Source organism: Amblyomma mixtum, chromosome 9, assembly GCF_055824585.1.
Source record: "Amblyomma mixtum isolate Tamu chromosome 9, ASM5582458v1, whole genome shotgun sequence".
Classification (NCBI taxonomy): domain Eukaryota; kingdom Metazoa; phylum Arthropoda; class Arachnida; order Ixodida; family Ixodidae; genus Amblyomma; species Amblyomma mixtum.
In genome coordinates, this window is record NC_143020.1 from 64194108 (window position 1) to 64212063 (window position 17956).

General features: G+C 43.5%; 1 protein-coding gene across 3 annotated transcripts in view; it reads left to right on the forward strand.

Moving 5' to 3' along the window:
- LOC149329380 (uncharacterized) overlaps positions 1–17956 on the forward strand; it is a 31464-nt gene extending 13508 nt beyond the window's left edge. The window contains exons 5-6 of one of the 3 annotated variants that reach the window (XM_089560219.1): positions 14419–14478; positions 15752–17956. In XM_089560219.1, coding sequence (XP_089416345.1) covers positions 14419–14478; positions 15752–16467 — 776 coding nt within the window. In that variant the 3' untranslated portion in view covers positions 16468–17956. Of the gene's footprint in view, positions 1–11; positions 66–1206; positions 2200–14418; positions 14479–15751 lie in introns of those variants that run through there. The other 2 variants (XM_089560221.1, XM_089560222.1) reach the window with 2 other exon arrangements.

Genomic DNA, 17956 nt, shown 5'->3' on the forward strand with positions numbered 1-17956 from the left:
TTGACATGCAGGCTTGCGCTCTAGGGACCGCATACATGGGGGACCTTCTTCGCAGAACTCGTCAGGTTAGAATCTGCAGTTTTTGTCCACATATGCTTTCCTGAAGGCGGTCTTTCACAAAGCAGCATAAAGGATACGGTAGCTGCAGTTTACAGAACTCTGCTGAGTGATGATATTTGCCTTCAATATTCTAAAAAGTTCTTTTCTTTGAAATATGAACTTTTGACCGAACAATCACACTTTGTGAGTTCTGTTCCGTGATGCAAAAACTATTAGCCTTTAGCCTTGGCCCTCTCTTGGACATTGCCTGAGCAGCAAATAAAGGGAAAAAAATGGCGTTGTCCTGTGTGATAAGCATAGCTCACTGCCATCCGTGTAGTGATTAAGCCCACATTGGTGGACTTGGGACAATGTCAGTCGTGTGACCCTCCCTAGTTAGTTACCTTAACTAACAAGAGAGGGTGCCTGCGTCGCAGCGACATGAGTGCCACAGATTGTGTGACTGCTGTGTGCGCGCGGGAGAGCACTCTCTCTTGGGCTAGGCATTGTCGTGTACGGTCGTTTCGACGCGGCGCTCCACTCTCCACCAGTGCAGGGAGGCCTTATGGTGGCAACATTCTCCCGCCAGCTCGTCCCGTCTTGTTTCGGTGTTTCCCCCTTGCCGTGGCATTAGCAAACATTTGCTTGTAACTGTGCTGCTCAGTTGGACGTCCATGATTCCTTAGCGTATCTGGCTAGCCGGCATTATTGTTGTTGTAGCAATGAATGCCTGTTTATTTCAGCCACAGTGTCATACCTTTGTTCCCTCAGAGCAAGGCCCGCTGTGTTCGACGTGCGGAATGGGATCTGGTGGTTTTAACCTGTGTCAGCTGTGATTAAGCAGGGAGAACGTATTATCACTCCTTATTAAAAGCCCCATATGTGGTGCCAGTAATGCCAATGCCAGGGCCAATGGCGGTGACTGGCATTGATCATATTTCTTGCCGGCTAAGTGTTTTGTTCACCTGCGGGCAGAATTCACTATAGGGATATCTTGTTTCAGTCCTGAATTCTTCTTAAGGCCAATCTGTTAAATAAAACTTTTTATAAACACCTACACCTGTTCATGAGTGTGTCCTCTGCATTCATTTTTTATCCTTAACTCGTAGGGAACTGTGGATTTTAGGTTCTTGCATTTTGTTGAAAGTACTTTGTTCTAAAATGCAGGTTCAGTGTTCGCGGAGACTGGACGTGACGGATCTCCTGTGCAAGACTCAACCAGTCAAAGGCAACCTGTGAGACACTGCATGGAATCTACTCCTTCTGGCAGGGGGAACCATCGAAGTAAAGCTGCAAGAAATAAGCTGCACAAATGCACGCACTGCAGCAAGGCATTCAAAAGAAGAGACCATCTAGTGCAGCATCTCCGAGTTCATACCGGCGACCGCCCATACCGTTGTGACCATTGTGGAAAAAGCTTTGCGCATAAGTTCACTCTAAAGCAACACCAGCGCATTCACACTGGTGAACGTCCTTACCGTTGTGACCATTGTGGTGACAGCTTTGCACAACTGGTCACCCTAAAGAGACACCAGCGCATCCACGGGGGGCGTCCTTATCACTGTGACCATTGTAGCAACAGCTTTGCACTTGAGGTCACCCTAAAGAAACACCAGCGCACTCACACAGGCGAGCGGCCTTTCCGTTGTGACCACTGTGGTAGCAGCTTTGCAGAGAAGAGTCACCTGGTGATACACATCCGTACCCACACGGGTGAAAAGCCGTATCAGTGCCAGCTGTGTCCCATGGCCTTTGTAGTACATTCAAATCTTGCAAGGCATGTTAGATCCCATAAGGGCGAAAAGCTCTACCAATGTGACTTGTGCGAAAAGAGATTCACACAGAGACATAATTTGAACCACCACAAGAGCGCTATTCACAAAAAATAGCAGTGGTCCATGATGCCCCTGGTATAAGTGTTTTGCCATTATTTTGTATGCAAGCTAACGAGATTCTAGCGAAAGGTGTTGGTAGCTAATCTGCATATTTAACTCCATTTGTAAGTTTTGTTCACTTTAACCGAGCTTTGAGAAAACAACATTTCTTCCCTTAGGCAATACACAGACAGTCACTCAGTCTTTCCTGAACACTGAGCGTGAGCCTGCTATGCTCGTAAACTTGTGTGAATGGAAATAAACTTGTGGTCATACGTGGATGGCATCATTTCTTGTTGGAGAGTGACTTTCAAGAACATTGTGCCCAATATTCTTCACTAGCGCTAGTTGTCACCCTGCCGCAACAGAAAAATTTCGGGGAATAAAAGTGCACAAAACAACTCCTTTAATCTTTAAGCCTGGGTGGGCTAATTTTTGTGACAGTCAATATAAATTCACTCATTTATATCTCTGAACCTAGAAATGTATGTGTGAGAATAGCGAAAAACTTGTTCTTGTCTAAATCTTTGTTTATTCCAGCAGTGTTTGTGGCAGGAATGAGTGCGGACAAGTAGGTGTGCAGTCTCAAAATTATTTGTCTTGCGTTATTTTGGTGCTTTGAAGAGTTCTCTATTGTTTGGAACGAGAACTAACAAAAGAATTCACTAACATCTGCTTTACCATTTCTCAGAGCACTGTCGGTGCTAAATATAAATGGCGTATTTGCAGATCATTGTGTCTGCATCATTTTTAATTATTTTGGTTGACAGAATACAAGCTTCATGTGGCCATTTCACATTGTGCTAGCCTCTTTGTTGTGCTGGCGTTACTTGAAAAAGCCTTCTTTACTTACATAAAATGTTCTTGATAACAAACTGTAAAAGTCATGGCTGCTGAAACAAAAATACTCTGATTAGTGCCAACAAAAAACATTGCAATCTTGTGTATTGTAAGCTCGTAATTTAGGTTGGTTGTCTGTAATTGCTTAGTGCACATACGTGATAGTTTCCATTACAAAATGTTGAATGCATTCTGGCTGTTTGTAAAACTCACTTGCTTCACATTGTGCATTAAAATTCAATTGCATTGCAGTTCTTCAAAAAAAATTAAAATTGGTTTTTGAGGAAACAAAATGACGCAGGAATTATCTCACATATCTTGGTGGACACCGCAATGGTGTCTGCACTGTAAGGGAAGGAAGGAAGGTGGTAGTGAAAGAAGAAAGAGGTGCGGTAGTGGAGCGCTGCGGAATAATTTCGACCACCTGGGGATCTTTAATGTGCACTGACGCCGCACAGCACACGGGCGCCTTTTGCGTTCCGCCTCCTTCAAAACGTGGCCGCTGCGGTTGCGTTCGAACCTGGGTACTCCGGCTCAGAAGCTGAGCGCCCTTATCACTAAGCCACTGCCGTGGGCTCTTCAAAAAGCTGCTGTTCCCTTTTTTTTTTGCTGGATGCAAGGTGCAATGATGTTTTGTGGATGGTCTAAGTATGAATGTCAAAAAAAGGGAAGAGCATCTTCAAAAAGCTGCTGTTCCCTTTTTTTGGCCATTATAATTCGAGCATCCACAGACATCACTGTTCCTTGCATCCAGCAAAAAATATCTATCAACACTCTCCTCAGCAGTCAGTGGTATTACCCAGAACAAGGCTATTCGCTGATGGCATTGCATTACAAGCGGCACGACAATGTGTGGTAGTTCACTTTTATGCATTGTATATGTTCAGAAATATCAGACAGTCTTCTCTGGACACTAGTCTTGAAATCCAACCCCATCGAATACATTGTCATACTGCAATAAAAAAAAATCATTTCTGTTCATTATCACTAAAAAAACCACTGTGCATGATGAGAAAGTCTATGTCAAATGTTTAAAGATTTATCACATGTAACAGGTTGTGAATCTGCTTAGTATTCTACATTGTAGGACAGCTTGAAATTTGGTGTTGAGAAAAATATTTCTGCCAATAAAAGGATGATTCTGATTTGGGATTGAAATAAACTTTCTATATTCAAAATATTTTAATGCTTTCGAATATCTGTAGTTTTGGCATATTCAAGTTCAGCTGTGTACTCGAAGAATGTTTACCTTGTTTATCCAAAATTGCTTAAAGCATGTCAAAGTTACAAAGCCACTGCTGCGGTGGCTCAGTGGTTATGGTGCTTGGCTGCTGACCCAAAAGACGCTTTCATCCTGTCCGCGGCGGTCAGCTTTTGATGGAAATAAAATTCTAGAGGCCCGCGTACTGTTCTGGAGCCCTTTAATACGCCATCCGTCACAGCCTAAGTCGCTTTGGGACGTTAAACCCGCATAAACTAGTTGCAAAGCCAACTCTCTATGTACAGCGCCCTCTCTTTGATTGTATAAAAAGCAACTCAGGTGCTTGTGATTTATGCTGGCTCGTGATTTCATGACGAGAAAGGGCTCGTAAGCAGGGTCATTAAGGTCATGGTTCTCACTTACAGGGACTCCATTTGTTGTTTTAAAATTGCATGCACAAAAGAGGCATCGCTTCTGACTCTACACAATGCATGAGCCATTTTTTTTCAGCGTACACATTACAACTTTGAAATGCTTCATCACCATAGGTGACGTTAAGTGAGTGCTCGCATACATACCACCACATCCTTTACACAGCTGAACCACAGGAGAGGGATCTTCGTGTCAGCCTTGAACCATCACGGTAGTTGCATGTGAAATATACTGCGGTGTAGTAGTGCACAGTGCTGGCACCCTAGTTTTGCCAGCATGTGTGCAACAGCATGTTGTGGGACAGGTTTGACCATTGGTGCAAAGTTAACAAGCAGATGAGATATAAGTAGAGATATGAGAGTTTTGGAGTGGATGTGCATTGTTGTATGTTAACGTGACAGCAGTGTGATGAGGTGCACTCGTGTGTCACAGTTTGTTGCTCGGCTGCACGGGCAGAAGCTGGCATTGCTCTGTCTAGTGCACTTCTGTGCAGTTCAGAGCTGTATTGTTGCAGTGAATCGTGGAACTCCTGACATAGACTGGAAGGCTTTCTGTTGGTTGATCGTGGGAATGCTGACAGACACAGGAAATATAGTCATTTTTTTATTATATTACAGGTATAGAAAAAGCAAAATATCTGAGAAGGTACAATCAATAAAAAAATTACTTATGCTATAAATGTTAGGAAAACAGTACAAAGGCATCGTCTCCGTGTCACATTTGGGCACTGCGAGGCTTGGACCTCCTGGGCAGTTCTGTTGGTGTACCTTCCCATATATCAAATGTGATGAGAATAAGATGGCTGACCACCCCTTTTGAAAAATCACAGCGCGAAATTCTGCAGTTTTTGTTTTATCCATATTGTGATACACGCTTAACGCCCACACCCACTGCACTCTTCTCATCGCCTTCACAGCTCATCTAACATGGGCTCCGCTATATCTTGGTAAACTAAGGTGTGCGGAAAAGCACGCTTGTTGACTTTCCCATGGTGTTCCCAGCGAAAGGGGGATGTGTCGAGGTGTCGCAGGCAGTGGAAGTGATAGTGCAGAAATCCCACCTATTGCATGGTGCATTGTAGTCCATGCATCTCTGATGTGCCTATAGCAGTAGTAGTGCCAACGATAGAGGGGTCCTTGTTGCTAGACCAAGAAATGGCCTAGACATCTAGATTCAGTTTCTGAGCTTAACATCTAGCCCATGGCAGTGTCAACTGGACATCAACTGGCTTCCAGTGGGCACTGAAACTCCCTCCGATGTGCTGTGGATGTCCGAGGGAGTTTCAGTGCCCATAGGGTTGTCTTCTGTCATATCTTTTTTTTTTTATAAGCAGTCTGACCATTTTGACGCCAACATGTGTTCCCTTCAGTTCCGTCCGCTTTATTCTGTTCTGGCACACCAAAGTTGCTTATTGAGTGCCTGTGGGTATTGGGTTGTCATGGGTCATATATATATATATATATATATATATATATATATATATATAAATATATGAAGTGAATAGGGGAAGAGGAATGAGGGGCTCGTTACAAATATGAGAGAAGCCAACAGCCACAGAAACCAACATCAGCGGTAACTCAGGACGTGCTACGTCAGCCGCTTAAGAACATGGGTGGCGCTGATGTACACTCTCAAGGTTAGGTTATTTGTAAACATAAATACCCCAGAAAGCAGAAGATTTGACAGCCGTCGCCGTAGCTCAGCGGTAGAGCACCGGACGCGTAATTCGGAGGTCGTGGGTTCGGATCCCACCGGCGGCATGTGGTTGTTTTTTCTTCTGCTTTTCTAATCAATTAGCTTTAAGCGATAACATATTCAGTAATAATCTAAACCGAACAGCACGAAATAAATAAATAAATTAAAAGTACCCTGTGCCCCTTGGTTTCTGTTGCTGTTGGCTTCTGTCATATTAAGTTTTCAGGTTGAAAGCTGTTGATGTTTGTTATAAAAGTTAGTCAATCAAGAAAACTGTGTTAAGCATGCATCGAATCCCATTAAATATGAAGCTGGAGGAATTTACTATCAGATGAACCTGTGCTCACTGCAAAAATGATGCAGACAACACAAGGACCAATAGCCCCTTGTAGAAGAATTTAAATGCCCAGATTACAGTGCAGATCAATCATAAATCAACACGTTCAGAACAATGCTTGCAAAGTTTCAAGTCAGGTCACTTTTTGAGCAGAACAATATTCACGGTATTGCACTCGTATACATGCTGATGAAAAAGCATGAATGCTTGACAAGCAGCACCCCTAGCTCTTTCATATACGAGTCATTAATTGAAGTCATTTTATATCGCCTTCGCATATATTGGACGCACACACTACACTGTTTTATTCTTGCAAAAGAAGAGACATCAACATGCGAGTTGTGCGGAGAAGTGGTCACCGTAAATCATATTTTATATTCATGCCCAAAGCTGGACAAAGTGAGAAAAAAACATTTTGCACTGTTTTATTTTGAATGTACACCGGTGTTTTCACCCTTGTTTGCTCATTGGAGAAAGTGCATTTCTGAATACGTCTCGTGTCTTCGCATATATTAATCAAAAAGCATGCATATTTCAGAGGTTTCTTAGAAGCAAGCAAATTGTTGGGGCATGATAGTCACAGTCGTTTATGCGCCATAAAACTCGGTGCAAGACAACACGTATGCTATCTCGTGAGCAGTATATATCTGGTCTTAATATTTGCGCCCAGGAATTTTTTATTTTTTTTTGTTACTCCGGCAGATCTGAAGTCCCTGTATGTTGGGGGAAAGGGAAGAGGGAACGCACACACTAAGGTAATACCTCTTCTACTCCACAACGAATTCGCCGATATCCATTACAACTACCGAAGGAAAACCACCTGCAATCGCAACGAAGCATACAAGGATCTTGCAGCGTCACTGGCGTCACCTGATCGCGTTTTCTGAAAACAAGCCTATACAGGAGCTGTATTTTAAAACTCTACGCATGATCAGGTCCTTGTAACAAAGGCCCTGGTCATGCAAAGAGTTCACGGTACGCGCGACATGCGTTGCGCGTGGTGGCATCGAGCTGGACGTATTCATGTACGTACAGCGCATTCAGCAAATGAAAAACCGGCCACAACGAGTAGCGTGATGTAGGCGTGACGGCGTGACCGAAAGCAAAACCGAGTTTAGACACTGTTGGTTTCGATATCGCACCGTATTTAGCGCAGTGCTTGAATTTTACATCCAAATTTTGTATCCGTGGGTAAACTTGTATGCGCGATGGTTTGCTCGTCGCCACTGCGTACTGCGCGAAAAGGAACCATAAGTGCCGATACTTCTCCACAGCCAATTTTCAATCATTTATGCCTTGTGCACACATCAAACTTTTCTGCGTCATTATTATTATTTAATTCTGGTTTACATGTTCCTAATATTGTTTTTTTTTTAAATTTATTTTAGACGTACCCCCGCCAACCAAGCAGATAACAAGTATGATGGAGCAAGCTGCATCGCGGGCGGCATCAATGATCGCACACATTTTGTGTGTTGCCGTTGTGCTAGTTGAGCCAGTTCCTCAGTCTGTTGCTTTACTTATTCGATTTTGTGTGTTGTCAGTCTGTGAGAAGAAGCTTTCCACAAGGAAATATATGTGCCTCCAGAGCAAGGATAACTTCATGCGACCCGGTGAACGTCACTTTTGCAGCGTGCGCTAGTGATGACATGGTCCGTCTTTGTGCGCGCGTGCCCAAATGTCACCGCGCAGTCACGAAAGATTCCGTCTTATTAGCGCCTTTAGCAGTAACATAAAGCCACAAAACTGTATAATTACGATATAGACAAATATGCTTCAGTGAAACCTGCCGGAATTATTCCTTCAACGCTTGCATCTGCGGGCAAGTAGGTGCAAATGGCTGCAAAGCTGTATTCAGTGTTAATTTATGAAAATTCATATTGGGTGTTTTTTGAGCCGTGACAATCTTACTAATCTGGCCAGCAGTCAGCTTTCCACGCCTTATTTTTTCCTGTAGCAGGCTTTAGCAAAGACAGCACATTTGTGGAGATCGCGCCGTTCGCATTTCTTCTCGGATGTCTGCGTTCTTTTGTGTTTGTAATGGCATAGCAAATGCAACAATTTGTTATTTTGCAGTCTAGAGCTTTCAGTAAAAAGGGTGATGATTTATGAATTCTGTGTGGACACCGTTCATGGTGCGTTGTGGTGACTTGTGGAGGCTGGTGAACCATATCCCGGTGGCGGTGCCTGTAACCAGAAGTTTACGCGAAAACTGGTACAAACAGCTTCATGCATATCACCAGTCTTTTTTATTTTTTGTATACGGAAGTAGTCTCCTTGGCATGCAAGTATAAAATCCCTTTTCCGTGTCCTTATACAGCCGCTTCACAGGAATGAAAAATGCATGACATCCTTCAGTTCCACTAAATGGTCTACATTAAAAAGCAGGACAACATCCCATAGCCGTATTGAACAATGCTGGTGTCGTTTTTTTGTGTGTCTGCCGGGCCTTTTTTACGTGTTCTCAGTTTTTCAGACATCGGCAGACTACCCGTAGCCAGGAGAAGCAGATTCCAGCGGAACTACTGCCAACCTATGCCAATCCATAGCCTGATGCTCCTGTCCTGTAAAATATGTATTGTGGGACCTGTCTTTGTACCATGCACCAAGAGATCTCCTCTAGATAAATAGATAGCTATTGGCATCCCCTTTGGATCACGCCCGTGGCGAGTGCCACCTCGCCTAGAAAGTTAAAGTGGTTTATTGTTTTTTCTACTGGCTTTTCCTTTTTCTAAGCTTTAATTAATCTTGGTATGTTTATTTTTTTCCCATTGAAGGCTATTATTTTATTCTGTGCTGTATTTCTTAGATTTCTGTGATGTGTTGTGCAATTCTTTCATTCTGATGTTTCTTGGAGTCTGATGGCACATTAGCCATTTTGTGTTTTTGTTAGAGTTCCTTGCAAGTTACGCACTAGTTCCTCCAGGCTTATAAATTGTCCTGCCTTTCTTAGTTGTGATAATGCCTCTACTTTTAGCCATCATTTTATTTATTTCATATCTGCTTTTCTGTCTGTTTTTTGGCATAATATTTTTGCTAGGAAGTTTCAGGTGAATAGATTGCATAAAAATAAGGCAGGAGTCATTTCTGCATTGCGGTTGGCTATTCAGCTTGAAATTGCAACTGAAGCATTATTTTTCTGGTTGAGCAAATCTTTGGTTGCTTGTTCGTGCATTTCTCACGTCCCGAATTGAAAATACTCTACTTAATTTGTTCCGTCTGGTTGTAGTACTTGAATATTGTCATATTTTTATGTTTAATCATACCTTCAAAGGGTCAGGGGAGGAGATCTCATCCTGACCTACGTACTGTGTTGTCACATGTCATGACAGCGACCATTGGGCCACAGCCACAAACGTAGTCATATGGCGTCAAATGTCAAAATTTTTCGGTGGAAAGGAATAGGGTTGCATTGTAAACTGGCAGTCTGTCGATGCCATGGTAAAAAAAACCTCAATGTTTGATGTGCTGCATTATCTCTTGACGTCCCTGCAGCCGTATATGTGGAGGGAAAGCATGACCACTTTCTCATCCTGTTATCTGCTGCCTGCTTGATAATATGGTCATACTTTTCGGTCATGCATATGTGTGGTTACAGAGATCCAAATTAAGGCTCATGAATGCATGTTCTTGGTCTGACGCTCTTTGAATTAGGTTTGTACACTGAGGTTTTCAGTTACATTTTTCAAGTTACATGGGCCGCATTTTCAAGAATAATGCTGATCAGTTCTATTTTTCTTTCGTGCCAAAATTAGGCAGCTTATCTACATGTCACGAATGTTGTGTGATGTTAGTATGAACCCTCAACAGCATGGAGGAACTCGGACAAACCTACTGGCTCATTACCGCACCCGCATAAAGTTAGCAATGGGAATGGGACAAAATGTTGTTTTCCTTACATCCACGGAATCCTCTTCTCTGGCTGCCCACAGATGTCACCAAACTGCCTCACCCTCAAGCATCCTTGATCAGAGCATAAATCATTCCTGCTCTCCGCTTCTGTAATAAAGGAGATAAGAAGACCTTAAGCTTGGAACGTCGTTGCAAAACCATAGATCATAATATGAGCCTGACCCAGACTCGCTCACGACTGAGGCCATGATCTGAATTTGAGTCCGGGTCCAACTCTCTCAACACTCAGATAAGACTCAGGCTGTCAATATGAGCCTGAGTTAGTCTACTCATGACTCACTCAGTTGATCTAGGACTGCATTATATGTATCCGATTCACAAAGCATGTGAACAATGCTGTTAAGGCCTTGGAGATTTCTTATTAATCTACTAAGCGTTGTTTCAAATTGCAGGCATGAGGAGCAGTATTAGGAGGACACAGAGGACATGCTTGAGGAAGACCTTTGAAGGCAACCTACTGCTATGAACACATGCAGAACCTTACCTTCACTTATTTGCATGTGCAAAGCTAGGTGCATGAGAATCCATCTGTCTATGAGCCGCCACGGTGGCTCAGTGGCTATGGTGCTCGGCTGCTGGCCCGAAAGACACGGGTTCGATTCCGGCCGCGGCGGCCGAATTTCTTTGGAGGAGAAATTCGAGGCCCGTGTACTGTGCGATGTCAGTGCACGTTAAAGAACCCCAGGTGGTCGAAATTTCCGGAGCCCTCCACTACGGCGTCTCTCATAGCCTTAGTCGCTTTGGGATGTTAAACCCATAAACCAACCAACCATCTGTCTATGATAACAGAACTATCCAGACCAGCTGTGCTAAAAATATGACAAGTGACATCGTATTTTAGCTGGTATAAAACATCAGTTTAAAAAATGTGTACTCCCAGTTTACAGTACATTGCCATTGCACTTCTTTTTCCCTACCGTATCCTTTCACATTTTGTGCCTGGAGAACAAACGAGGTGACAGATTGTGTAGTGATACGTGGCTTTTGTGCATTCTCGTTTCTGTGTGCATTGCCATTTACACAAAAGCACATTGGCCGTGCTGCTTGTGGCATTCGTATTTGTTTTGTAGTGACTCTCATTTGTTTTTCTTTATTTTTCAGGGCATTATCGATAAACCAATGTGTACAAGATTCTAGAGGAACCTTCAATACCATGCCATGCCTGTCAGCCTTCCATGACTCCATTGCTTGATGCTCATAACCTGGAAAATTGCATGTGTAATGACCTCAGTGCATTGTGTCTAAGTACAAAGTGAGATGGAAGTGTTTTTAATGATTTTGCTTTAATTACAGTGATCTAAATAACAAGCAAAATGGGGACTGCTCTCAAAACAAATTTTTTTTAGTAAACTCGTTTCATAAACTGTAATATTCTTTCCGCAGGAATGACATCAGGTTTAGGATGGAGAGGGAAGGAGGGAATAACGGGAATAAAAATGGCACCAAGTTCTTCTTAGCTCAAGAGTCTTGTTGCAGGACTCAATGGTGTGCAATGGTTGAACAGTTTAATTAAGGCTGTCATTGGGATTCCCATATCAGTAGGGGTATTAACAGAACACCTGACAACGTAGAGCACTCAAGTGAAGCCTGCAACTTGTGTACTCTTGTGGCGGGCTATTAGTAGTAGTAGTATAATCATATTATTTCATCACTCAGAAGCTGAGTGGCCGTGTGGCATTCCAGAAGACAATGGGTCAAACTGGCGCACGTTTTAGGGCAGTTACAACTTTCAGGAGATGTTCCATATTTTTGTAAGAAAGTCTGTGCTGGTGTCAGTAGGACATTGCATGTCACTTCATCAAGTAAATTCGCGACATGAAGAATTGGAAGAAAATAAGCATCTGGTGCGCACCTTTAATAAAGGGGGCTGATTGGTTGCAAAATGTGCTCAATCAAAAACTCAAATGGCAGAAGATGATGCCTTTACTTTTGATGAAAAATGGGGTGAATCCGATCCCATCGTGTTATTCAGAGATCAAAGCAAGATCTTATCTGTTGTGATGGTTGTTGTGAAAAACTTCATTTGTGACATCGCGGGAAAGCACGAGATGCAATTATCCTGGTTCTTGTGTGATCGCTCTGTTATGTGGATGAATTGATTTTTTCATTTATACGATATTCTGTCATTTCTCAATCAAAGGTGAAACATAAAGGGCGAAAATAGCGTGCATTGAAATTATTTGCCTTTTGAGCATCTGTGTTTTTGACACATCAGTCTTTATCCTGGTTCTTGTGCTGTATGACTTCTAATGTGCGAGTGCTTGCTTATGTAATTCGATGTAAATCGAGCACTTCACACTTTTTTTGTCCCCTGGTTGGGGCTTTGTGAAGACTGTAGCTCTGCAAAACCTGTGCTGTATCGTGTGGTGAATTTTATATTCTATTGTATTTGCCACTGTTTACTGGTTTATGGGCATCCTTTTGGCTTTACTGAAAAGTATGCTACGATTCCTTGTGGTTGGTCATAAGTGACTGACGTCATTTTGTCATTGCACCAAGTGTTATTGACTCTGTTAAAACTATGTTTATTGCTGTGTTCATTTAGCCTGCATTCTGACATCTTCCATTTCGTTTTGAGGCCTTTTTAAGAGCAGGTTACATTTAGTTGTGTGGAGTATACTTTGACAATGTTTGTTTTAATTTCCTAACAATACTGAATGTATATCTGCACATCTGGCATTCATTATGTACGGATTTCATTTCATGGTAGTGGTGTGAGTTTTGATTTGTTTTTGAGCTGGAAATTATTATGTTGCGAAGCCTTTTAAAAAATTGCCCGATGTTTTTGTTAACCTGTGTGCTGTAGTGATGCTATACACTGTTGCACCATGCAGTGCGAGTTTTACCAGATTTACTGACTTACAGTGTTCGTTTTTTAGTTTTGCATGACTGGTTCCCTTGCATCTCAAAATGTCCGTAAAATGAGTATATTGCTGCTGTGATGTCTGCTCAGAATAGTGCAACAACCGATGACAAGTCGCACTTTTATTCGCGGTTTCTCACTGCATTCACTCTCCCTGCAATGGTGGCCTAGTCATTGGTGCGTGCATCTCGCATGTAGGATGTGCAGGGTTGGATTCCCTGTGCCACTGGGTACCCACCAGTGGTACAATATGCAAGCTTTCTCCCTTGCTTCTGCTTTGTGGAATGCCTGGAAATGGGTATTCGACCCTCACACTTGTGTTGGTGAAAGTGCCTTGTACCACGATGCTATGCGACCAAAGCTGCCCTTGCGTCGTAAAAATTCATCACTGTCATCATCAGCTCTCACTCTTATTAGTTCCGATGAGCTCACCTCATCATCATGTTCGCAGAAATCAGCTTGAGTGCTGTCTATGGTGTTAGAAGAGCTGGTTACCTTAAACCTTTTTCAAAGCAGCGCGTTGAGAAACTCGGTCGTGAGACTTTCTACCCTTTTTTCCTTCTGGTTTCTCGTCCCAATATTGGTGGTGCGGGTACTAAACGAGTAAATATGGTATGCTGCAACTGCACTCAAGAGACAGTAGTGTGCAGTGGTTCAGATGTGGTTCTGCTGACTTGGTTAACTGCACTGTTGGAGATCACGTTGGGCATATTGGCAACATTCGTGGGTGGGTGCTGTAATCTGGGCTTTTTTTTACCAGTAGCCATGCTCTGAATCCTTTTTCCTGTGCGCAGTGCAATGGCTATAAAAGGTTTAATAGAAAAATAATGGCTCTATCAACATTTCGTGTCATTAAGCATGACTGAGACTTGTTAGTCCTTAAGCCTATGTCGGCAGACTTGCACACTCCTTCCCATGAAACCAGAAATTGTGCAAGTTCATCAGTGCAATGGCTGTTGGATTGGTTCCAATAGTTCCATAAACTTGTTGGAAATAGTCAGTTTTTCTTGAGCGTAAGCGTAGTAGTCATCTGCATGCAGAATTATAAGTCAGGAGATTTTGCTTTAGAACTCGCTTCTTTTCAGGCTCGCCCTACTGAATATACACAACCTGGAAAAGCTGTTTTACGAGAGTGTATTCCATTTTTACCGTGTTGTGCACGTAACACCACATGAGCTGTTCCACGTGTAATATTTTGTCTTAGTGGATGTAATCTGGTTTTCAGATGCAGGCTTGAGCTCCGGGGACCACATACATGATGTATCTTCTGGACAGAACTCACCAGGTTAGAATCTGCAGTTTTTCTCCACATATGTTTTCCTGAACTTTGCCTTTCAACAAGAGCATGAAGGATACAGAAGCTTCAGTTTTCTGAACTGTGGTGAATGAGTGTGAATTATGCCTTCGATACTCTGGAAAGTTATTTTCTTTGAAATATGAACTTTTGACCGAACTGTCACCCTTGTGAGTTCTGTTGAATGATGGAAAAACTTATACAGGGTTTGATGCCTCCTCGGTCTATTAGCCTTCAACCTTGGCCCTCTCTTAGACACTGTGCGAGCAGCAAATAAAAGAAAAAAATTGCATTGTGCTGTATGCTAAGCATAGCTCACTGCCATTCGTGTAGTTATTAAGCCCACCTGGGTGGACTTAGGACCGTGTCTGTCGTGTGTGGGCACTTTGGCCTGCGTCTCCCCTTGTTTGCTTTCCTGCAATGCACTCTCCCACAGCCGGTCTCGAGGAGGGGCGCGCCATGTGACCCTCCCTGGTTAGTTACCTCAACTGTCAAGAGAGGGTGCCTGCGTTGCAGTGACATGAGCGCCACAGGTTGCGTGACTGCTGCGCGCGCGTGGGAGAGCACACTCTTCTTGGCTAGGCAATTTGTCCCATACGAACTTTTCGACGATGGGCTTCACTCTCCGCCAGCAAGGCGAGGCCTTGTGATGTTAACATTGCCTCGCCAGCTCGTTCCGTGCGGCCTCAGAGTTTTCCATTTGCCCTGGCATGGGCGAACGTTCTCTTGTAACCATGCTGGTGAGTCGGACATCCTCGATTTCTAAGCATATCTTGTTGCTACCTGGCGTTATTGTTGTAGCAATAAATGCCTGTTTTCATCAGCCAATATCGTTCCTTTGTTCCCTCAGAACAAGGCCCGCCGTGGTCGGCTTGCGCTCGGTAGCGTATGCGATCATGAGATGAGGTCTGGCGGTTTTGAACTGTCTCAGCTGCGGTCAGGGAAAACGTATTAACCCTCTTTATTGAAAACCCCCATACGTGATGCCAGTAATGCCAGTGCGAGGGCCAAAGGGAATGACTGGCAGTGATGACATTTCTTGCAGCCTAAATTTTTTCTTCAGCTACATGTGGAATTCACTGTAGGGACATCTTGTTTCAGGACTAAATTGTACTTAAGGCCAATATGTTCAATAAAAATATTGATAAACATCTACATTTTTTCATGTGTGTTTTCCGCATTCATCATTTATCCCTAATTTCAAATGAACTGTCGATTTCAATTTCTTGCGTTTTGATGAAAGTACTTTGTCTTTAAAATGCAGGTTCAGTCTTCATGGATGCCAGACATGGTGCACCTCCTGTGCAAGATTCAACCAGTCAAAGCCAGATAGTGAGCCACTGCATAGAATCTACTCCTGGCAGTGGTAACCAGTGTGGAAAGCCCGCAGGAAAGAAGCTGGACAAGTGCATCCGTTCTAGCAAGGGATTCAAAAAGAGGTCCAAACTGGTGGCGGATCTCTCTGTCCATACAGGCAACCGCCCATACCATTGTGACCACTGTGGTAGCAACTTTTCAAAAAAGGCCAATCTGGACGCACACCAGCGCACTCACACAGGCGAGCGTCCTTACCATTGTGACTATTGTGGTGACAGCTTTGCACTTGCGGTCACCCTAAGAAGACACCAGCGCACTCACACAGGCGAGCGTCCTTACCATTGTGGCCATTGTGGTGACAGCTTTGCACAAGCGGTCACCCTAAAAAGACACCAGCGCACTCACACGGGCGAGCGACCTTTCCATTGTGACCAATGCGGCAGCAGCTTTGCACGGAGGAGTCACCTGGTGGAACACATCCGTACCCACACGGGTGAAAAGCCATTTCAGTGCCTGCTGTGCCCCATGGCTTTTGCAGTTCATCGAGGCCTTGTGAGTCACGTTAGGTCTCATAAGGGTGAAAAGCCCTACCATTGTGACTTGTGTCAAAAGAAATTCAGTGGGAGGAGCAATTTGAACAAGCACAAGAAGGCTTTACACTAAAAATAGCAGTGGTTCATGATACATTGTATATGTTCAGGAAGATCAGACAGTCTTCTCTAGACACCAGTCTTGAAATCCGACCCCATGGAATACATTGTAATTCTGAAATAAAAACAAATCATTTCTGTCCGTTGTCAGTAAAGAAACCACTGCACGTGATCAGAAATGCCATTTTAAAGTTTATGTCCAATGTTGGAAGATTTGTCACACGTAACTTATTGTGAATCTGCCTAGTCTCCTACATTGTAGGACGGCTTGAAAATTGGTGTTGAGAAAAATATTTCCGCCAATAAAAGGATGATTCTGATTTGGAGTTGAAATAAACTTTTATATTCAAAATATTTCAAAGCATTCAAAGAATGCTTACAAAGTGTGTCGCAGTTACAAAGCCGCTGCTGCGGTGGTTCAGTGGTTGTGGCGCTCGGCTGCGGACCCAAAAGACGAGCTTGATCCTGGCCGCGGCGGTCGATTTTTGATGGAAGTGAAATTCTAGAGGCCAGAGTACTGTTCAATGTCAGTGCACGCTATAGAACCCTAGGTGGTCAAAATTTCCGGAGCCCTTTAATACGCAGTCCCTCATAGACTGAGTCGGTTTGGGACGTTAAACCCCCATAAACTAAACTAAACTAGTTGCAAAGCCAACTCTGTACACACAGCGCCCTCTCTTTGATTGCATAAAAAGCAAATTAGGTTGTTTTTAAGCTCTGCTGGCTCACAATTTCATGATAAGAGAAAGGGCTCAGAAGCAGCGTCATTAAGGTCATGGTTCTCACTTACAGGGGTCCCATTTGTTGTTTTAAAATTGCATGGAAAAAAAAAGGAATTGCTTCCGACTCTGCACAATGAACCAGTGGCTATTTTTAGCCTACACACCACAACTGTGAGATGCTTCGTCACGATAGGTGATGCTAAGTGAGTGCTCACACGCATACCACCATGTTTTGTACACAGCAGGACCACAGGAGAGGGATCTTGCTGTCAGCCTTGAACCACCACGGTAGTTGCATGTGAAATACACTGCGGTGTAGTAGTGCACACATTGCTGGCACCCTGGTTTCGCCAGAAGGTGTGCAACACCTTGTTGTGGGACAGGTTTCACCATTGGTGTGAAGTTAACAAGCAGATGAGGTATGAGTACGGGCACAGTTTTGGAGTGGATGTGCATTGTTGTATGTTAACGTGACAGCAGTGTGACGTGGTGCCCTCGTGCGTCACAGTTCGTTGGTCGGCTGCAGCTGCAGAAGCTGGCATTGCTCTGTCTAGTGCACTTTTGTGCAGTTCAGTGCTGCAATCTGAAGTGAATCATGGAACTGCTCATATGGTCTGGAAGGCTTTCTGTTGGTTGATCATGGCAATGCTGACAGATACAGATAGTCGTTTTTTTTGTTTCATTACAGGTGTCGAAAATCACAATATCTGAGCAGGTGCAATCAATCAAAAAATCAGTCGAGCAATAAAAGTTAGGGAAACAGTACAATGTCATCGTCTT